The following is a 21,817-nucleotide window of genomic DNA, read 5'->3' on the forward strand; positions in this document are numbered from 1 at the left end:
ACAAACACAAACTGTGGCGATTCTGGAGGATGAAGGGCTCCTGTTCAGGAGCTTGGGATGATCACACAATGTGGTTGATGCTTCAAGACAATGGTTGATTTCCAGAGGCTCCTAGTAGGTGCAACGAAACTCCCAGGGACTGTGACAACCTGAGGTCATACATTGTGGTAAGAGAGAGGGCCATGAGGTTCGCCCTCACGATTGACTTGGAGAAATCTGTCACCAAGACTTCCATGAGAGGTGATGGAGAGGAAAGCATGAAGCAGGATTGTTTGTAGCCAAAGGAGAAGGAGGCCATTATTCCCCATCTTTCTCAGCTGCTTCAGAATTCCTTCATGAAGCAGAGAGTTCTGTGCCTCCAATCTCAACAATTGCTTAGCGACATGACACGCTGGAAAGCACACATCTCGATCCAACATTGTGGCCTCACACAAAACACAGTCTCTCACCCCTTGCAAATGCAGAAGACATAGACATTTGGTTCCAACCTAAGCTTCCAATTCACACCTAGGACAGTTCATAAGGACAAACCCTTTGCCCTTGCAAATACAAACACTTAACTCGTGCACTGTCACCCAACCACATAATCGTGAAGTCCTCTTGCACTAACGTCAGCGGAACAGCAACAACAGAGGCCTCTTTGCAGGTTTGTTCTTCCTCTTGGGAGGTTTGCTCCTTCCTCCCGGACAAGGGAGGTTGCCAGGATTCATGGCTACCTGCTGAGTGATGTGCCCAGCTGCCCCGTGCAGCAGGGCCCTTTCCTGGTCAGGATGGTGCTTCCTCATCCCTGCGGCAGATCTTGCCTGGTGAATTACGATCGCATTGCTGGGCAGCGTGGGCTCCACTGTCCTGAGGCTGAATGCACTCCTTGGTGTGTTCTGGGCTTGGAGGGATTGCCACGCATCCAAGGTCAAGTCCTGAGTTGTTTGCTCCAAGTGCTCCTCTGACTCTCCAGCTTCAAGAGGGGAAGGCCTTTCAAGCTCTCCTGGTGTATGGCCACGTGTGTTTGCAGCCTCCAAGTCGGAGGGTCCCCTGCCTGGAGACACTGTCCCATGTTCTCCTCCAACTCCACTCTTGCGGACATAAAATAGCACGTAGGCACTTTGATTCAGGACACAAGTGGTGTCACAGGCAGTGACCTTCGCATCATCCATTTTATACCAGTGGCCATTGCCAGCTTTGACATAGCAGAAGTAGTGTCCTGATTGACACCTCAAGCCAACGTGGACGAGAACCGCATAGAGAACATAGTCCAGTGGCCTCCCGTTCTGCTGAGACATGTAAGGTCTCATGTCCAGGCACTCGGGATAGTGCACTTGTCCTCCAAGTTTCTCACCCGTGAACTCAGAAAACCGTTTCAATACAAAGAGAAGCACCTTGCCAGCCGATTGCAAGGTGAGTGTCTTGGAAGCAGCTGTCTTCTGTAGGCAGGTAGCACAGTGATAGGCGTTTTCTCCAGCTAGCTCTTCAGGTTGCACCAAGTGCTGCAAAGCTTGCTCCACACTGTCGGCTGTCTTGATATCCAACGCGATCTCCAGGTAAGGGTCCAAGGTTTCTGAAATGCCTTGGCACTGGAGACATTGGATTTGAGACCTCCAGTGTCCTCCCACTATCTGCTGGGATGGAGATTGGTCCTCTTGGGGACCCACCCCGTCCGTGAGCCCAGGCAGACCTGCTGCCTTCAGGACATCCAGAGCAAACATCAGAAATTCGTGGGCGTCTTCCTGCCTGTTTGTGTGAAAGCCAGCAGCCAGCACTTGACAGGGCTGGATCACGTCGCCAGGACTGTGGAGGGCCCAGAGAAAGTGCGTTTCCACGGCACACAGAATGCAGCGATCCGAACGACGACAGCTTTGAGAATGCACCTGGGACAGCATATAGTTGGCGAGGGGTGGGGTATACGTGAGACACTGCAGGGCTGCATTCAGGTAGCAGGTGTTGCCCGTATTCTGCAGACCGGCCCCAATGCCATAAGGTCTCTTCCAGCTGCAGCTCAGAGAAGCTCCTCCACTGGGAGCCAGATGGGTCGCCCCCGAAGCCAAATCACTTTGCAGCGGGAGCTCTTTCTGAGGTGAGGGTGGTGATTTCCCTGGGAGACAAACACCACCATGAGTATCATCCCCCTCTGAGCTAGAATGGGAAAGTTGGCGTGTTGGCAAGTCATTAAAGTGGAACTCACCTTCCTTGAGAGGTGAAGCAGCCATCATGTCTCCAGGAGCCACTGTCACAAGGCAGCAAGATGCTTCCACCTCTGAGACTGGCATCCAAGGACCACCTGTTCCTCTCCCCCCTCCTTTTACAGTCCACACTGCACGCCACACACTGGACCTGCTACAGGACCCACCCATCCGCTTCCAGCCCTTGATGGGATTAGGGGCTTTAGGGTGTGGTCTCACGCCCTCACAGCCTCTGGGCCTTCACCGCTTGATTCCACTACCTGGGGAAGATGCATGTGAAGGATAAGGCTTTCATGTGCCTTGTGGAACTTGGTGATGTGCCATGATGTGCTTCTATGTGCCTTGGAGTTCTTCAAGGAAAACAAAGAAGAATGCTGGAGAGACTGATGGCTGAAAGCAGGTTTTGGGTTTCAGTTTGCTGAGCCCTTATAAAGGAACATTTTAACTTTTGTTTAGTTTTGCAATTCTGTACATATTCTCCAAAGAAGCTTTTTACGTATGGAATACAACCCTTCCAACCCTTCTCCTCATTCATCTGCCATTCCCGTCCCATTCTCCATTAAGATATATTTTCTTCTTTTCTAAATGGTTCTTTATTTATTGGAAAGTCAGAGTTACACAGAGCGAGGAGAGGCAGAGAGAGAGAGAGAAAGAGAGAGAAAGAGAGAGGGAGGGTTCCATCCGATTACTCACTCGCCTACTGGCCTAAAAAGCAAGAGTTGCACCAATCTGAAGCCAGGAGACAGAGGCTTCCTCCATGTCTCCCATGCAGGAACAGTCGGCCAAGGGCTTGGGCCATCTTGTCCTGCTCTCCAAGGCAATAACAGAGAACTAGATTGCAAGTGGAGCAGCCGTGTCTCAAACCAGTGCCCATACGGGATGCTGGCATTTCAGGACAGGGCGTTAACCCACTGCACCACAACGATGGCCCCTATACTACTTTTCTAAGATTTCCATATGAATTTGAAAGGTGCTGTTATGTAGAGGCACAGGGAGGGACGCATGAAGGGAGAGAGACTGAGAGAGAGAGAGAGAGAGAGAGAGAGAGAGGTTGTCCTTCCAATGGTTCACTCCCCAAATTGCCACAACACATGATCTGTGCCTATCCACATCCTTGAGCCAGAAGCTTCTTCCAGGTCTGCCATGTGTGTCCAGAGGCCCAAGGTTGCAAGCCACCTTGTCCTGCTTTCCCAGGCCATAGCAGAGAGCTGGATCGGAAGTCAAGCAGCTGGGACTTGAACCGGCGCCCATATGGGATGCCAGCACGGCAGGCGGCGGCTTTCCCTGCTCTGCCACAGTGCCGGCCCCTCCATGATGTGCCGGTATGTGCTTCCATTTCTGAAATGCAAACAAAGAAGAACGCTGGAAAGACTAAGAGTGGAAAATAGGTTTCTTTATTTGGTAAACCCTTAGAAAGGCATACTTTAATTTCCTTGGTTTAGTTTTACAGTTTTAATTTAGTTACTTTATTTCAAACAAGGTACACACACACACACACACACACACACAACTGTTTGAAAACACATTTCACAGTTAACTCTCCTAATGCAATTCATTCAGGACAGAGGTCCTGTGTGGGAGGTTAGTACGCTGTGATTTCAGTTGTGAGTTTAACAAACACAAACTGTGGCGATTCTGGAGGATGAAGGGCTCCTGTTCAGGAGCTTGGGATGATCACACAATGTGGTTGATGCTTCAAGACAATGGTTGATTTCCAGAGGCTCCTAGTAGGTGCAACGAAACTCCCAGGGACTGTGACAACCTGAGGTCATACATTGTGGTAAGAGAGAGGGCCATGAGGTTCGCCCTCACGATTGACTTGGAGAAATCTGTCACCAAGACTTCCATGAGAGGTGATGGAGAGGAAAGCATGAAGCAGGATTGTTTGTAGCCAAAGGAGAAGGAGGCCATTATTCCCCATCTTTCTCAGCTGCTTCAGAATTCCTTCATGAAGCAGAGAGTTCTGTGCCTCCAATCTCAACAATTGCCTAGCGACATGACACGCTGGAAAGCACACATCTCGATCCAACATTGTGGCCTCACACAAAACACAGTCTCTCACCCCTTGCAAATGCAGAAGACATAGACATTTGGTTCCAACCTAAGCTTCCAATTCACACCTAGGACAGTTCATAAGGACAAACCCTTTGCCCTTGCAAATACAAACACTTAACTCGTGCACTGTCACCCAACCACATAATCGTGAAGTCCTCTTGCACTAACGTCAGCGGAACAGCAACAACAGAGGCCTCTTTGCAGGTTTGTTCTTCATCTTGGGAGGTTTGCTCCTTCCTCCCGGACAAGGGAGGTTGCCAGGATTCATGGCTACCTGCTGAGTGATGTGCCCAGCTGCCCCGTGCAGCAGGGCCCTTTCCTGGTCAGGATGGTGCTTCCTCATCCCTGCGGCAGATCTTGCCTGGTGAATTACGATTGCATTGCTGGGCAGCGTGGGCTCCACTGTCCTGAGGCTGAATGCACTCCTTGGTGTGTTCTGGGCTTGGAGGGATTGCCACGCATCCAAGGTCAAGTCCTGAGTTGTTTGCTCCAAGTGCTCCTCTGACTCTCCAGCTTCAAGAGGGGAAGGCCTTTCAAGCTCTCCTGGTGTATGGCCACGTGTGTTTGCAGCCTCCAAGTCGGAGGGTCCCCTGCCTGGAGACACTGTCCCATGTTCTCCTCCAACTCCACTCTTGCGGACATAAAATAGCACGTAGGCACTTTGATTCAGGACACAAGTGGTGTCACAGGCAGTGACCTTCGCATCATCCATTTTATACCAGTGGCCATTGCCAGCTTTGACATAGCAGAAGTAGTGTCCTGATTGACACCTCAAGCCAACGTGGACGAGAACCGCATAGAGAACATAGTCCAGTGGCCTCCCGTTCTGCTGAGACATGTAAGGTCTCATGTCCAGGCACTCGGGATAGTGCACTTGTCCTCCAAGTTTCTCACCCGTGAACTCAGAAAACCGTTTCAATACAAAGAGAAGCACCTTGCCAGCCGATTGCAAGGTGAGTGTCTTGGAAGCAGCTGTCTTCTGTAGGCAGGTAGCACAGTGATAGGCGTTTTCTCCAGCTAGCTCTTCAGGTTGCACCAAGTGCTGCAAAGCTTGCTCCACACTGTCGGCTGTCTTGATATCCAACGCGATCTCCAGGTAAGGGTCCAAGGTTTCTGAAATGCCTTGGCACTGGAGACATTGGATTTGAGACCTCCAGTGTCCTCCCACTATCTGCTGGGATGGAGATTGGTCCTCTTGGGGACCCACCCCGTCCGTGAGCCCAGGCAGACCTGCTGCCTTCAGGACATCCAGAGCAAACATCAGAAATTCGTGGGCGTCTTCCTGCCTGTTTGTGTGAAAGCCAGCAGCCAGCACTTGACAGGGCTGGATCACGTCGCCAGGACTGTGCAGGGCCCAGAGAAAGTGCGTTTCCACGGCACACAGAATGCAGCGATCCGAACGACGACAGCTTTGAGAATGCACCTGGGACAGCATATAGTTGGCGAGGGGTGGGGTATACGTGAGACACTGCAGGGCTGCATTCAGGTAGCAGGTGTTGCCCGTATTCTGCAGACCGGCCCCAATGCCATAAGGTCTCTTCCAGCTGCAGCTCAGAGAAGCTCCTCCACTGGGAGCCAGATGGGTCGCCCCCGAAGCCAAATCACTTTGCAGCGGGAGCTCTTTCTGAGGTGAGGGTGGTGATTTCCCTGGGAGACAAACACCACCATGAGTATCATCCCCCTCTGAGCTAGAATGGGAAAGTTGGCGTGTTGGCAAGTCATTAAAGTGGAACTCACCTTCCTTGAGAGGTGAAGCAGCCATCATGTCTCCAGGAGCCACTGTCACAAGGCAGCAAGATGCTTCCACCTCTGAGACTGGCATCCAAGGACCACCTGTTCCTCTCCCCCCTCCTTTTATAGTCCACACTGCATGCCACACCCTGGACCTGCTACAGGACCCACCCATCCGCTTCCAGCCCTTGATGGGATTAGGGGCTTTAGGGTGTGGTCTCACGCCCTCACAGCCTCTGGGCCTTCACCGCTTGATTCCACTACCTGGGGAAGATGCATGTGAAGGATAAGGCTTTCATGTGCCTTGTGGAACTTGGTGATGTGCCATGATGTGCTTCTATGTGCCTTGGAGTTCTTCAAGGAAAACAAAGAAGAATGCTGGAGAGACTGATGGCTGAAAGCAGGTTTTGGGTTTTAGTTTGCTGAGCCCTTATAAAGGAACATTTTAACTTTTGTTTAGTTTTGCAATTCTGTACATATTCTCCAAAGAAGCTTTTTACGTATGGAATACAACCCTTCCAACCCTTCTCCTCATTCATCTGCCATTCCCGTCCCATTCTCCATTAAGATATATTTTCTTCTTTTTTAAATGGTTCTTTATTTATTGGAAAGTCAGAGTTACACAGAGCGAGGAGAGGCAGAGAGAGAGAGAGAAAGAGAGAGAAAGAGAGAGGGAGGGTTCCATCCGATTACTCACTCCCCTACTGGCCTAAAAAGCAAGAGTTGCACCAATCTGAAGCCAGGAGACAGAGGCTTCCTCCATGTCTCCCATGCAGGAACAGTCGGCCAAGGGCTTGGGCCATCTTGTCCTGCTCTCCAAGGCCATAACAGAGAGCTAGATTGCAAGTGGAGCAGCCGGGTCTCAAACCAGTGCCCATACGGGATGCTGGCATTTCAGGACAGGGCGTTAACCCACTGCACCACAACGATGGCCCCATACTACTTTTCTAAGATTTCCATATGAATTTGAAAGGTGCTGTTATGTAGAGGCACAGGGAGGGACGCATGAAGGGAGAGAGACTGAGAGAGAGAGAGAGAGAAAGAGAGAGAGGTTGTCCTTCCAATGGTTCACTCCCCAAATTGCCACAACACATGATCTGTGCCTATCCACATCCTTGAGCCAGAAGCTTCTTCCAGGTCTGCCATGTGTGTGCAGAGGCCCAAGGTTGCAAGCCACCTTGTCCTGCTTTCCCAGGCCATAGCAGAGAGCTGGATCGGAAGTCAAGCAGCTGGGACTTGAACCCGCGCCCATATGGGATGCCAGCACGGCAGGCGGCGGCTTTCCCTGCTCTGCCACAGTGCCGGCCCCTCCATGATGTGCTGGTATGTGCTTCCATTTCTGAAATGCAAACAAAGAAGAACGCTGGAAAGACTAAGAGTGGAAAATAGGTTTCTTTATTTGGTAAACCCTTAGAAAGGCATACTTTAATTTCCTTGGTTTAGTTTTACAGTTTTAATTTAGTTACTTTATTTCAAACAAGGTACACACACACACACACACACACACACAACTGTTTGAAAACACATTTCACAGTTAACTCTCCTAATGCAATTCATTCAGGACAGAGGTCCTGTGTGGGAGGTTAGTACGCTGTGATTTCAGTTGTGAGTTTAACAAACACAAACTGTGGCGATTCTGGAGGATGAAGGGCTCCTGTTCAGGAGCTTGGGATGATCACACAATGTGGTTGATGCTTCAAGACAATGGTTGATTTCCAGAGGCTCCTAGTAGGTGCAACGAAACTCCCAGGGACTGTGACAACCTGAGGTCATACATTGTGGTAAGAGAGAGGGCCATGAGGTTCGCCCTCACGATTGACTTGGAGAAATCTGTCACCAAGACTTCCATGAGAGGTGATGGAGAGGAAAGCATGAAGCAGGATTGTTTGTAGCCAAAGGAGAAGGAGGCCATTATTCCCCATCTTTCTCAGCTGCTTCAGAATTCCTTCATGAAGCAGAGAGTTCTGTGCCTCCAATCTCAACAATTGCTTAGCGACATGACACGCTGGAAAGCACACATCTCGATCCAACATTGTGGCCTCACACAAAACACAGTCTCTCACCCCTTGCAAATGCAGAAGACATAGACATTTGGTTCCAACCTAAGCTTCCAATTCACACCTAGGACAGTTCATAAGGACAAACCCTTTGCCCTTGCAAATACAAACACTTAACTCGTGCACTGTCACCCAACCACATAATCGTGAAGTCCTCTTGCACTAACGTCAGCGGAACAGCAACAACAGAGGCCTCTTTGCAGGTTTGTTCTTCCTCTTGGGAGGTTTGCTCCTTCCTCCCGGACAAGGGAGGTTGCCAGGATTCATGGCTACCTGCTGAGTGATGTGCCCAGCTGCCCCGTGCAGCAGGGCCCTTTCCTGGTCAGGATGGTGCTTCCTCATCCCTGCGGCAGATCTTGCCTGGTGAATTACGATCGCATTGCTGGGCAGCGTGGGCTCCACTGTCCTGAGGCTGAATGCACTCCTTGGTCTGTTCTGGGCTTGGAGGGCTTGCCACGCATCCAAGGTCAAGTCCTGAGTTGTTTGCTCCAAGTGCTCCTCTGACTCTCCAGCTTCAAGAGGGGAAGGCCTTTCAAGCTCTCCTGGTGTATGGCCACGTGTGTTTGCAGCCTCCAAGTCGGAGGGTCCCCTGCCTGGAGACACTGTCCCATGTTCTCCTCCAACTCCACTCTTGCGGACATAAAATAGCACGTAGGCACTTTGATTCAGGACACAAGTGGTGTCACAGGCAGTGACCTTCGCATCATCCATTTTATACCAGTGGCCACTGCCAGCTTTGACATAGCAGAAGTAGTGTCCTGATTGACACCTCAAGCCAACGTGGACGAGAACCGCATAGAGAACATAGTCCAGTGGCCTCCCGTTCTGCTGAGACATGTAAGGTCTCATGTCCAGGCACTCGGGATAGTGCACTTGTCCTCCAAGTTTCTCACCCGTGAACTCAGAAAACCGTTTCAATACAAAGAGAAGCACCTTGCCAGCCGATTGCAAGGTGAGTGTCTTGGAAGCAGCTGTCTTCTGTAGGCAGGTAGCACAGTGATAGGCGTTTTCTCCAGCTAGCTCTTCAGGTTGCACCAAGTGCTGCAAAGCTTGCTCCACACTGTCGGCTGTCTTGATATCCAACGCGATCTCCAGGTAAGGGTCCAAGGTTTCTGAAATGCCTTGGCACTGGAGACATTGGATTTGAGACCTCCAGTGTCCTCCCACTATCTGCTGGGATGGAGATTGGTCCTCTTGGGGACCCACCCCGTCCGTGAGCCCAGGCAGACCTGCTGCCTTCAGGACATCCAGAGCAAACATCAGAAATTCGTGGGCGTCTTCCTGCCTGTTTGTGTGAAAGCCAGCAGCCAGCACTTGACAGGGCTGGATCACGTCGCCAGGACTGTGCAGGGCCCAGAGAAAGTGCGTTTCCACGGCACACAGAATGCAGCGATCCGAACGACGACAGCTTTGAGAATGCACCTGGGACAGCATATAGTTGGCGAGGGGTGGGGTATACGTGAGACACTGCAGGGCTGCATTCAGGTAGCAGGTGTTGCCCGTATTCTGCAGACCGGCCCCAATGCCATAAGGTCTCTTCCAGCTGCAGCTCAGAGAAGCTCCTCCACTGGGAGCCAGATGGGTCGCCCCCGAAGCCAAATCACTTTGCAGCGGGAGCTCTTTCTGAGGTGAGGGTGGTGATTTCCCTGGGAGACAAACACCACCATGAGTATCATCCCCCTCTGAGCTAGAATGGGAAAGTTGGCGTGTTGGCAAGTCATTAAAGTGGAACTCACCTTCCTTGAGAGGTGAAGCAGCCATCATGTCTCCAGGAGCCACTGTCACAAGGCAGCAAGATGCTTCCACCTCTGAGACTGGCATCCAAGGACCACCTGTTCCTCTCCCCCCTCCTTTTATAGTCCACACTGCATGCCACACCCTGGACCTGCTACAGGACCCACCCATCCGCTTCCAGCCCTTGATGGGATTAGGGGCTTTAGGGTGTGGTCTCACGCCCTCACAGCCTCTGGGCCTTCACCGCTTGATTCCACTACCTGGGGAAGATGCATGTGAAGGATAAGGCTTTCATGTGCCTTGTGGAACTTGGTGATGTGCCATGATGTGCTTCTATGTGCCTTGGAGTTCTTCAAGGAAAACAAAGAAGAATGCTGGAGAGACTGATGGCTGAAAGCAGGTTTTGGGTTTCAGTTTGCTGAGCCCTTATAAAGGAACATTTTAACTTTTGTTTAGTTTTGCAATTCTGTACATATGCTCCAAAGAAGCTTTTTACGTATGGAATACAACCCTTCCAACCCTTCTCCTCATTCATCTGCCATTCCCCGTCCCATTCTCCATTAAGATATATTTTCTTCTTTTTTAAATGGTTCTTTATTTATTGGAAAGTCAGAGTTACACAGAGCGAGGAGAGGCAGAGAGAGAGAGAGAAAGAGAGAGAAAGAGAGAGAGAGGGTTCCATCCGATTACTCACTCCCCTACTGGCCTAAAAAGCAAGAGTTGCACCAATCTGAAGCCAGGAGACAGAGGCTTCCTCCATGTCTCCCATGCAGGAACAGTCGGCCAAGGGCTTGGGCCATCTTGTCCTGCTCTCCAAGGCCATAACAGAGAGCTAGATTGCAAGTGGAGCAGCCGGGTCTCAAACCAGTGCCCATACGGGATGCTGGCATTTCAGGACAGGGCGTTAACCCACTGCACCACAACGATGGCCCCTATACTACTTTTCTAAGATTTCCATATGAATTTGAAAGGTGCTGTTATGTAGAGGCACAGGGAGGGACGCATGAAGGGAGAGAGACTGAGAGAGAGAGAGAGAGAAAGAGAGAGAGGTTGTCCTTCCAATGGTTCACTCCCCAAATTGCCACAACACGTGATCTGTGCCTATCCACATCCTTGAGCCAGAAGCTTCTTCCAGGTCTGCCATGTGTGTGCAGAGGCCCAAGGTTGCAAGCCACCTTGTCCTGCTTTCCCAGGCCATAGCAGAGAGCTGGATCGGAAGTCAAGCAGCTGGGACTTGAACCCGCGCCCATATGGGATGCCAGCACGGCAGGCGGCGGCTTTCCCTGCTCTGCCACAGTGCCGGCCCCTCCATGATGTGCTGGTATGTGCTTCCATTTCTGAAATGCAAACAAAGAAGAACGCTGGAAAGACTAAGAGTGGAAAATAGGTTTCTTTATTTGGTAAACCCTTAGAAAGGCATACTTTAATTTCCTTGGTTTAGTTTTACAGTTTTAATTTAGTTACTTTATTTCAAACAAGGTACACACACACACACACACACACACACAACTGTTTGAAAACACATTTCACAGTTAACTCTCCTAATGCAATTCATTCAGGACAGAGGTCCTGTGTGGGAGGTTAGTACGCTGTGATTTCAGTTGTGAGTTTAACAAACACAAACTGTGGCGATTCTGGAGGATGAAGGGCTCCTGTTCAGGAGCTTGGGATGATCACACAATGTGGTTGATGCTTCAAGACAATGGTTGATTTCCAGAGGCTCCTAGTAGGTGCAACGAAACTCCCAGGGACTGTGACAACCTGAGGTCATACATTGTGGTAAGAGAGAGGGCCATGAGGTTCGCCCTCACGATTGACTTGGAGAAATCTGTCACCAAGACTTCCATGAGAGGTGATGGAGAGGAAAGCATGAAGCAGGATTGTTTGTAGCCAAAGGAGAAGGAGGCCATTATTCCCCATCTTTCTCAGCTGCTTCAGAATTCCTTCATGAAGCAGAGAGTTCTGTGCCTCCAATCTCAACAATTGCTTAGCGACATGACACGCTGGAAAGCACACATCTCGATCCAACATTGTGGCCTCACACAAAACACAGTCTCTCACCCCTTGCAAATGCAGAAGACATAGACATTTGGTTCCAACCTAAGCTTCCAATTCACACCTAGGACAGTTCATAAGGACAAACCCTTTGCCCTTGCAAATACAAACACTTAACTCGTGCACTGTCACCCAACCACATAATCGTGAAGTCCTCTTGCACTAACGTCAGCGGAACAGCAACAACAGAGGCCTCTTTGCAGGTTTGTTCTTCCTCTTGGGAGGTTTGCTCCTTCCTCCCGGACAAGGGAGGTTGCCAGGATTCATGGCTACCTGCTGAGTGATGTGCCCAGCTGCCCCGTGCAGCAGGGCCCTTTCCTGGTCAGGATGGTGCTTCCTCATCCCTGCGGCAGATCTTGCCTGGTGAATTACGATCGCATTGCTGGGCAGCGTGGGCTCCACTGTCCTGAGGCTGAATGCACTCCTTGGTGTGTTCTGGGCTTGGAGGGATTGCCACGCATCCAAGGTCAAGTCCTGAGTTGTTTGCTCCAAGTGCTCCTCTGACTCTCCAGCTTCAAGAGGGGAAGGCCTTTCAAGCTCTCCTGGTGTATGGCCACGTGTGTTTGCAGCCTCCAAGTCGGAGGGTCCCCTGCCTGGAGACACTGTCCCATGTTCTCCTCCAACTCCACTCTTGCGGACATAAAATAGCATGTAGGCACTTTGATTCAGGACACAAGTGGTGTCACAGGCAGTGACCTTCGCATCATCCATTTTATACCAGTGGCCACTGCCAGCTTTGACATAGCAGAAGTAGTGTCCTGATTGACACCTCAAGCCAACGTGGACGAGAACCGCATAGAGAACATAGTCCAGTGGCCTCCCGTTCTGCTGAGACATGTAAGGTCTCATGTCCAGGCACTCGGGATAGTGCACTTGTCCTCCAAGTTTCTCACCCGTGAACTCAGAAAACCGTTTCAATACAAAGAGAAGCACCTTGCCAGCCGATTGCAAGGTGAGTGTCTTGGAAGCAGCTGTCTTCTGTAGGCAGGTAGCACAGTGATAGGCGTTTTCTCCAGCTAGCTCTTCAGGTTGCACCAAGTGCTGCAAAGCTTGCTCCACACTGTCGGCTGTCTTGATATCCAACGCGATCTCCAGGTAAGGGTCCAAGGTTTCTGAAATGCCTTGGCACTGGAGACATTGGATTTGAGACCTCCAGTGTCCTCCCACTATCTGCTGGGATGGAGATTGGTCCTCTTGGGGACCCACCCCGTCCGTGAGCCCAGGCAGACCTGCTGCCTTCAGGACATCCAGAGCAAACATCAGAAATTCGTGGGCGTCTTCCTGCCTGTTTGTGTGAAAGCCAGCAGCCAGCACTTGACAGGGCTGGATCACGTCGCCAGGACTGTGCAGGGCCCAGAGAAAGTGCGTTTCCACGGCACACAGAATGCAGCGATCCGAACGACGACAGCTTTGAGAATGCACCTGGGACAGCATATAGTTGGCGAGGGGTGGGGTATACGTGAGACACTGCAGGGCTGCATTCAGGTAGCAGGTGTTGCCCGTATTCTGCAGACCGGCCCCAATGCCATAAGGTCTCTTCCAGCTGCAGCTCAGAGAAGCTCCTCCACTGGGAGCCAGATGGGTCGCCCCCGAAGCCAAATCACTTTGCAGCGGGAGCTCTTTCTGAGGTGAGGGTGGTGATTTCCCTGGGAGACAAACACCACCATGAGTATCATCCCCCTCTGAGCTAGAATGGGAAAGTTGGCGTGTTGGCAAGTCATTAAAGTGGAACTCACCTTCCTTGAGAGGTGAAGCAGCCATCATGTCTCCAGGAGCCACTGTCACAAGGCAGCAAGATGCTTCCACCTCTGAGACTGGCATCCAAGGACCACCTGTTCCTCTCCCCCCTCCTTTTATAGTCCACACTGCATGCCACACCCTGGACCTGCTACAGGACCCACCCATCCGCTTCCAGCCCTTGATGGGATTAGGGGCTTTAGGGTGTGGTCTCACGCCCTCACAGCCTCTGGGCCTTCACCGCTTGATTCCACTACCTGGGGAAGATGCATGTGAAGGATAAGGCTTTCATGTGCCTTGTGGAACTTGGTGATGTGCCATGATGTGCTTCTATGTGCCTTGGAGTTCTTCAAGGAAAACAAAGAAGAATGCTGGAGAGACTGATGGCTGAAAGCAGGTTTTGGGTTTCAGTTTGCTGAGCCCTTATAAAGGAACATTTTAACTTTTGTTTAGTTTTGCAATTCTGTACATATGCTCCAAAGAAGCTTTTTACGTATGGAATACAACCCTTCCAACCCTTCTCCTCATTCATCTGCCATTCCCCGTCCCATTCTCCATTAAGATATATTTTCTTCTTTTTTAAATGGTTCTTTATTTATTGGAAAGTCAGAGTTACACAGAGCGAGGAGAGGCAGAGAGAGAGAGAGAAAGAGAGAGAAAGAGAGAGAGAGGGTTCCATCCGATTACTCACTCCCCTACTGGCCTAAAAAGCAAGAGTTGCACCAATCTGAAGCCAGGAGACAGAGGCTTCCTCCATGTCTCCCATGCAGGAACAGTCGGCCAAGGGCTTGGGCCATCTTGTCCTGCTCTCCAAGGCCATAACAGAGAGCTAGATTGCAAGTGGAGCAGCCGGGTCTCAAACCAGTGCCCATACGGGATGCTGGCATTTCAGGACAGGGCGTTAACCCACTGCACCACAACGATGGCCCCTATACTACTTTTCTAAGATTTCCATATGAATTTGAAAGGTGCTGTTATGTAGAGGCACAGGGAGGGACGCATGAAGGGAGAGAGACTGAGAGAGAGAGAGAGAGAGAAAGAGAGAGAGGTTGTCCTTCCAATGGTTCACTCCCCAAATTGCCACAACACGTGATCTGTGCCTATCCACATCCTTGAGCCAGAAGCTTCTTCCAGGTCTGCCATGTGTGTGCAGAGGCCCAAGGTTGCAAGCCACCTTGTCCTGCTTTCCCAGGCCATAGCAGAGAGCTGGATCGGAAGTCAAGCAGCTGGGACTTGAACCCGCGCCCATATGGGATGCCAGCACGGCAGGCGGCGGCTTTCCCTGCTCTGCCACAGTGCCGGCCCCTCCATGATGTGCTGGTATGTGCTTCCATTTCTGAAATGCAAACAAAGAAGAACGCTGGAAAGACTAAGAGTGGAAAATAGGTTTCTTTATTTGGTAAACCCTTAGAAAGGCATACTTTAATTTCCTTGGTTTAGTTTTACAGTTTTAATTTAGTTACTTTATTTCAAACAAGGTACACACACACACACACACACACACACACAACTGTTTGAAAACACATTTCACAGTTAACTCTCCTAATGCAATTCATTCAGGACAGAGGTCCTGTGTGGGAGGTTAGTACGCTGTGATTTCAGTTGTGAGTTTAACAAACACAAACTGTGGCGATTCTGGAGGATGAAGGGCTCCTGTTCAGGAGCTTGGGATGATCACACAATGTGGTTGATGCTTCAAGACAATGGTTGATTTCCAGAGGCTCCTAGTAGGTGCAACGAAACTCCCAGGGACTGTGACAACCTGAGGTCATACATTGTGGTAAGAGAGAGGGCCATGAGGTTCGCCCTCACGATTGACTTGGAGAAATCTGTCACCAAGACTTCCATGAGAGGTGATGGAGAGGAAAGCATGAAGCAGGATTGTTTGTAGCCAAAGGAGAAGGAGGCCATTATTCCCCATCTTTCTCAGCTGCTTCAGAATTCCTTCATGAAGCAGAGAGTTCTGTGCCTCCAATCTCAACAATTGCTTAGCGACATGACACGCTGGAAAGCACACATCTCGATCCAACATTGTGGCCTCACACAAAACACAGTCTCTCACCCCTTGCAAATGCAGAAGACATAGACATTTGGTTCCAACCTAAGCTTCCAATTCACACCTAGGACAGTTCATAAGGACAAACCCTTTGCCCTTGCAAATACAAACACTTAACTCGTGCACTGTCACCCAACCACATAATCGTGAAGTCCTCTTGCACTAACGTCAGCGGAACAGCAACAACAGAGGCCTCTTTGCAGGTTTGTTCTTCCTCTTGGGAGGTTTGCTCCTTCCTCCCGGACAAGGGAGGTTGCCAGGATTCATGGCTACCTGCTGAGTGATGTGCCCAGCTGCCCCGTGCAGCAGGGCCCTTTCCTGGTCAGGATGGTGCTTCCTCATCCCTGCGGCAGATCTTGCCTGGTGAATTACGATCGCATTGCTGGGCAGCGTGGGCTCCACTGTCCTGAGGCTGAATGCACTCCTTGGTGTGTTCTGGGCTTGGAGGGATTGCCACGCATCCAAGGTCAAGTCCTGAGTTGTTTGCTCCAAGTGCTCCTCTGACTCTCCAGCTTCAAGAGGGGAAGGCCTTTCAAGCTCTCCTGGTGTATGGCCACGTGTGTTTGCAGCCTCCAAGTCGGAGGGTCCCCTGCCTGGAGACACTGTCCCATGTTCTCCTCCAACTCCACTCTTGCGGACATAAAATAGCACGTAGGCACTTTGATTCAGGACACAAGTGGTGTCACAGGCAGTGACCTTCGCATCATCCATTTTATACCAGTGGCCACTGCCAGCTTTGACATAGCAGAAGTAGTGTCCTGATTGACACCTCAAGCCAACGTGGACGAGAACCGCATAGAGAACATAGTCCAGTGGCCTCCCGTTCTGCTGAGACATGTAAGGTCTCATGTCCAGGCACTCGGGATAGTGCACTTGTCCTCCAAGTTTCTCACCCGTGAACTCAGAAAACCGTTTCAATACAAAGAGAAGCACCTTGCCAGCCGATTGCAAGGTGAGTGTCTTGGAAGCAGCTGTCTTCTGTAGGCAGGTAGCACAGTGATAGGCGTTTTCTCCAGCTAGCTCTTCAGGTTGCACCAAGTGCTGCAAAGCTTGCTCCACACTGTCGGCTGTCTTGATATCCAACGCGATCTCCAGGTAAGGGTCCAAGGTTTCTGAAATGCCTTGGCACTGGAGACATTGGATTTGAGACCTCCAGTGTCCTCCCACTATCTGCTGGGATGGAGATTGGTCCTCTTGGGGACCCACCCCGTCCGTGAGCCCAGGCAGACCTGCTGCCTTCAGGACATCCAGAGCAAACATCAGAAATTCGTGGGCGTCTTCCTGCCTGTTTGTGTGAAAGCCAGCAGCCAGCACTTGACAGGGCTGGATCACGTCGCCAGGACTGTGCAGGGCCCAGAGAAAGTGCGTTTCCACGGCACACAGAATGCAGCGATCCGAACGACGACAGCTTTGAGAATGCACCTGGGACAGCATATAGTTGGCGAGGGGTGGGGTATACGTGAGACACTGCAGGGCTGCATTCAGGTAGCAGGTGTTGCCCGTATTCTGCAGACCGGCCCCAATGCCATAAGGTCTCTTCCAGCTGCAGCTCAGAGAAGCTCCTCCACTGGGAGCCAGATGGGTCGCCCCCGAAGCCAAATCACTTTGCAGCGGGAGCTCTTTCTGAGGTGAGGGTGGTGATTTCCCTGGGAGACAAACACCACCATGAGTATCATCCCCCTCTGAGCTAGAATGGGAAAGTTGGCGTGTTGGCAAGTCATTAAAGTGGAACTCACCTTCCTTGAGAGGTGAAGCAGCCATCATGTCTCCAGGAGCCACTGTCACAAGGCAGCAAGATGCTTCCACCTCTGAGACTGGCATCCAAGGACCACCTGTTCCTCTCCCCCCTCCTTTTATAGTCCACACTGCATGCCACACCCTGGACCTGCTACAGGACCCACCCATCCGCTTCCAGCCCTTGATGGGATTAGGGGCTTTAGGGTGTGGTCTCACGCCCTCACAGCCTCTGGGCCTTCACCGCTTGATTCCACTACCTGGGGAAGATGCATGTGAAGGATAAGGCTTTCATGTGCCTTGTGGAACTTGGTGATGTGCCATGATGTGCTTCTATGTGCCTTGGAGTTCTTCAAGGAAAACAAAGAAGAATGCTGGAGAGACTGATGGCTGAAAGCAGGTTTTGGGTTTCAGTTTGCTGAGCCCTTATAAAGGAACATTTTAACTTTTGTTTAGTTTTGCAATTCTGTACATATTCTCCAAAGAAGCTTTTTACGTATGGAATACAACCCTTCCAACCCTTCTCCTCATTCATCTGCCATTCCCCGTCCCATTCTCCATTAAGATATATTTTCTTCTTTTCTAAATGGTTCTTTATTTATTGGAAAGTCAGAGTTACACAGAGCGAGGAGAGGCAGAGAGAGAGAGAGAAAGAGAGAGAAAGAGAGAGGGAGGGTTCCATCCGATTACTCACTCCCCTACTGGCCTAAAAAGCAAGAGTTGCACCAATCTGAAGCCAGGAGACAGAGGCTTCCTCCATGTCTCCCATGCAGGAACAGTCGGCCAAGGGCTTGGGCCATCTTGTCCTGCTCTCCAAGGCCATAACAGAGAGCTAGATTGCAAGTGGAGCAGCCGGGTCTCAAACCAGTGCCCATACGGGATGCTGGCATTTCAGGACAGGGCGTTAACCCACTGCACCACAACGATGGCCCCTATACTACTTTTCTAAGATTTCCATATGAATTTGAAAGGTGCTGTTATGTAGAGGCACAGGGAGGGACGCATGAAGGGAGAGAGACTGAGAGAGAGAGAGAGAGAGAGTGAGAGAGAGAGAGAGGTTGTCCTTCCAATGGTTCACTCCCCAAATTGCCACAACACATGATCTGTGCCTATCCACATCCTTGAGCCAGAAGCTTCTTCCAGGTCTGCCATGTGTGTGCAGAGGCCCAAGGTTGCAAGCCACCTTGTCCTGCTTTCCCAGGCCATAGCAGAGAGCTGGATCGGAAGTCAAGCAGCTGGGACTTGAACTGGCGCCCATATGGGATGCCAGCACGGCAGGCGGCGGCTTTCCCTGCTCTGCCACAGTGCCGGCCCCTCCATGATGTGCTGGTATGTGCTTCCATTTCTGAAATGCAAACAAAGAAGAACGCTGGAAAGACTAAGAGTGGAAAATAGGTTTCTTTATTTGGTAAACCCTTAGAAAGGCATACTTTAATTTCCTTGGTTTAGTTTTACAGTTTTAATTTAGTTGCTTTATTTCAAACAAGGTACACACACACACACACACACACACAACTGTTTGAAAACACATTTCACAGTTAACTCTCCTAATGCAATTCATTCAGGACAGAGGTCCTGTGTGGGAGGTTAGTACGCTGTGATTTCAGTTGTGAGTTTAAGAAACACAAACTGTGGCGATTCTGGAGGATGAAGGGCTCCTGTTCAGGAGCTTGGGATGATCACACAATGTGGTTGATGCTTCAAGACAATGGTTGATTTCCAGAGGCTCCTAGTAGGTGCAACGAAACAACCTGAGGTCATACATTGTGGTAAGAGAGAGGGCCATGAGGTTCGCCCTCACGATTGACTTGGAGAAATCTGTCACCAAGACTTCCATGAGAGGTGATGGAGAGGAAAGCATGAAGCAGGATTGTTTGTAGCCAAAGGAGAAGGAGGCCATTATTCCCCATCTTTCTCAGCTGCTTCAGAATTCCTTCATGAAGCAGAGAGTTCTGTGCCTCCAATCTCAACAATTGCTTAGCGACATGACACGCTGGAAAGCACACATCTCGATCCAACATTGTGGCCTCACACAAAACACAGTCTCTCACCCCTTGCAAATGCAGAAGACATAGACATTTGGTTCCAACCTAAGCTTCCAATTCACACCTAGGACAGTTCATAAGGACAAACCCTTTGCCCTTGCAAATACAAACACTTAACTCGTGCACTGTCACCCAACCACATAATCGTGAAGTCCTCTTGCACTAACGTCAGCGGAACAGCAACAACAGAGGCCTCTTTGCAGGTTTGTTCTTCCTCTTGGGAGGTTTGCTCCTTCCTCCCGGACAAGGGAGGTTGCCAGGATTCATGGCTACCTGCTGAGTGATGTGCCCAGCTGCCCCGTGCAGCAGGGCCCTTTCCTGGTCAGGATGGTGCTTCCTCATCCCTGCGGCAGATCTTGCCTGGTGAATTACGATCGCATTGCTGGGCAGCGTGGGCTCCACTGTCCTGAGGCTGAATGCACTCCTTGGTGTGTTCTGGGCTTGGAGGGATTGCCACGCATCCAAGGTCAAGTCCTGAGTTGTTTGCTCCAAGTGCTCCTCTGACTCTCCAGCTTCAAGAGGGGAAGGCCTTTCAAGCTCTCCTGGTGTATGGCCACGTGTGTTTGCAGCCTCCAAGTCGGAGGGTCCCCTGCCTGGAGACACTGTCCCATGTTCTCCTCCAACTCCACTCTTGCGGACATAAAATAGCACGTAGGCACTTTGATTCAGGACACAAGTGGTGTCACAGGCAGTGACCTTCGCATCATCCATTTTATACCAGTGGCCACTGCCAGCTTTGACATAGCAGAAGTAGTGTCCTGATTGACACCTCAAGCCAACGTGGACGAGAACCGCATAGAGAACATAGTCCAGTGGCCTCCCGTTCTGCTGAGACATGTAAGGTCTCATGTCCAGGCACTCGGGATAGTGCACTTGTCCTCCAAGTTTCTCACCCGTGAACTCAGAAAACCGTTTCAATACAAAGAGAAGCACCTTGCCAGCCGATTGCAAGGTGAGTGTCTTGGAAGCAGCTGTCTTCTGTAGGCAGGTAGCACAGTGATAGGCGTTTTCTCCAGCTAGCTCTTCAGGTTGCACCAAGTGCTGCAAAGCTTGCTCCACACTGTCGGCTGTCTTGATATCCAACGCGATCTCCAGGTAAGGGTCCAAGGTTTCTGAAATGCCTTGGCACTGGAGACATTGGATTTGAGACCTCCAGTGTCCTCCCACTATCTGCTGGGATGGAGATTGGTCCTCTTGGGGACCCACCCCGTCCGTGAGCCCAGGCAGACCTGCTGCCTTCAGGACATCCAGAGCAAACATCAGAAATTCGTGGGCGTCTTCCTGCCTGTTTGTGTGAAAGCCAGCAGCCAGCACTTGACAGGGCTGGATCACGTCGCCAGGACTGTGCAGGGCCCAGAGAAAGTGCGTTTCCACGGCACACAGAATGCAGCGATCCGAACGACGACAGCTTTGAGAATGCACCTGGGACAGCATATAGTTGGCGAGGGGTGGGGTATACGTGAGACACTGCAGGGCTGCATTCAGGTAGCAGGTGTTGCCCGTATTCTGCAGACCGGCCCCAATGCCATAAGGTCTCTTCCAGCTGCAGCTCAGAGAAGCTCCTCCACTGGGAGCCAGATGGGTCGCCCCCGAAGCCAAATCACTTTGCAGCGGGAGCTCTTTCTGAGGTGAGGGTGGTGATTTCCCTGGGAGACAAACACCACCATGAGTATCATCCCCCTCTGAGCTAGAATGGGAAAGTTGGCGTGTTGGCAAGTCATTAAAGTGGAACTCACCTTCCTTGAGAGGTGAAGCAGCCATCATGTCTCCAGGAGCCACTGTCACAAGGCAGCAAGATGCTTCCACCTCTGAGACTGGCATCCAAGGACCACCTGTTCCTCTCCCCCCTCCTTTTATAGTCCACACTGCACGCCACACCCTGGACCTGCTACAGGACCCACCCATCCGCTTCCAGCCCTTGATGGGATTAGGGGCTTTAGGGTGTGGTCTCACGCCCTCACAGCCTCTGGGCCTTCACCGCTTGATTCCACTACCTGGGGAAGATGCATGTGAAGGATAAGGCTTTCATGTGCCTTGTGGAACTTGGTGATGTGCCATGATGTGCTTCTATGTGCCTTGGAGTTCTTCAAGGAAAACAAAGAAGAATGCTGGAGAGACTGATGGCTGAAAGCAGGTTTTGGTTTTCAGTTTGCTGAGCCCTTATAAAGGAACATTTTAACTTTTGTTTAGTTTTGCAATTCTGTACATATTCTCCAAAGAAGCTTTTTACGTATGGAATACAACCCTTCCAACCCTTCTCCTCATTCATCTGCCATTCCCCGTCCCATTCTCCATTAAGATATATTTTCTTCTTTTTTAAATGGTTCTTTATTTATTGGAAAGTCAGAGTTACACAGAGCGAGGAGAGGCAGAGAGAGAGAGAGAAAGAGAGAGAAAGAGAGAGAGAGGGTTCCATCCGATTACTCACTCCCCTAC

General features: G+C 50.8%; 6 protein-coding genes across 6 annotated transcripts; all 6 read right to left on the bottom strand.

Moving 5' to 3' along the window:
* Window positions 1-611: 611 nt before the first annotated feature.
* Window positions 612-2,204, bottom strand: LOC100344775 (ubiquitin carboxyl-terminal hydrolase 17-like protein 6). The gene has a single exon (XM_070047122.1). The coding sequence runs from the start codon at window positions 2,202-2,204 to the stop codon at window positions 612-614; it is 1,593 nt and encodes a 530-aa protein (XP_069903223.1).
* A 2,197-nt stretch (window positions 2,205-4,401) lies between these two features.
* On the bottom strand, window positions 4,402-5,994 carry LOC138843318 (ubiquitin carboxyl-terminal hydrolase 17-like protein 6). The gene has a single exon (XM_070047123.1). It carries the CDS (start codon window positions 5,992-5,994, stop codon window positions 4,402-4,404), a length of 1,593 nt encoding a protein of 530 aa, XP_069903224.1.
* A 2,194-nt stretch (window positions 5,995-8,188) lies between these two features.
* On the bottom strand, window positions 8,189-9,781 carry LOC100345283 (ubiquitin carboxyl-terminal hydrolase 17-like protein 6). Its single transcript, XM_070047124.1, has one exon. It carries the CDS (start codon window positions 9,779-9,781, stop codon window positions 8,189-8,191), a length of 1,593 nt encoding a protein of 530 aa, XP_069903225.1.
* Window positions 9,782-11,977: 2,196 nt separating this feature from the next.
* LOC138843319 (ubiquitin carboxyl-terminal hydrolase 17-like protein 6) lies at window positions 11,978-13,570 on the bottom strand. The gene has a single exon (XM_070047125.1). It carries the CDS (start codon window positions 13,568-13,570, stop codon window positions 11,978-11,980), a length of 1,593 nt encoding a protein of 530 aa, XP_069903226.1.
* A 2,200-nt stretch (window positions 13,571-15,770) lies between these two features.
* LOC138843320 (ubiquitin carboxyl-terminal hydrolase 17-like protein 6) lies at window positions 15,771-17,363 on the bottom strand. The gene has a single exon (XM_070047126.1). The coding sequence runs from the start codon at window positions 17,361-17,363 to the stop codon at window positions 15,771-15,773; it is 1,593 nt and encodes a 530-aa protein (XP_069903227.1).
* A 2,186-nt stretch (window positions 17,364-19,549) lies between these two features.
* Window positions 19,550-21,142, bottom strand: LOC138843321 (ubiquitin carboxyl-terminal hydrolase 17-like protein 6). Its single transcript, XM_070047127.1, has one exon. It carries the CDS (start codon window positions 21,140-21,142, stop codon window positions 19,550-19,552), a length of 1,593 nt encoding a protein of 530 aa, XP_069903228.1.
* Between the last annotated feature and the right edge of the window lie 675 nt (window positions 21,143-21,817).

Source organism: Oryctolagus cuniculus, chromosome 8, assembly GCF_964237555.1.
Source record: "Oryctolagus cuniculus chromosome 8, mOryCun1.1, whole genome shotgun sequence".
Taxonomy (NCBI): Eukaryota; Metazoa; Chordata; class Mammalia; order Lagomorpha; family Leporidae; genus Oryctolagus; species Oryctolagus cuniculus.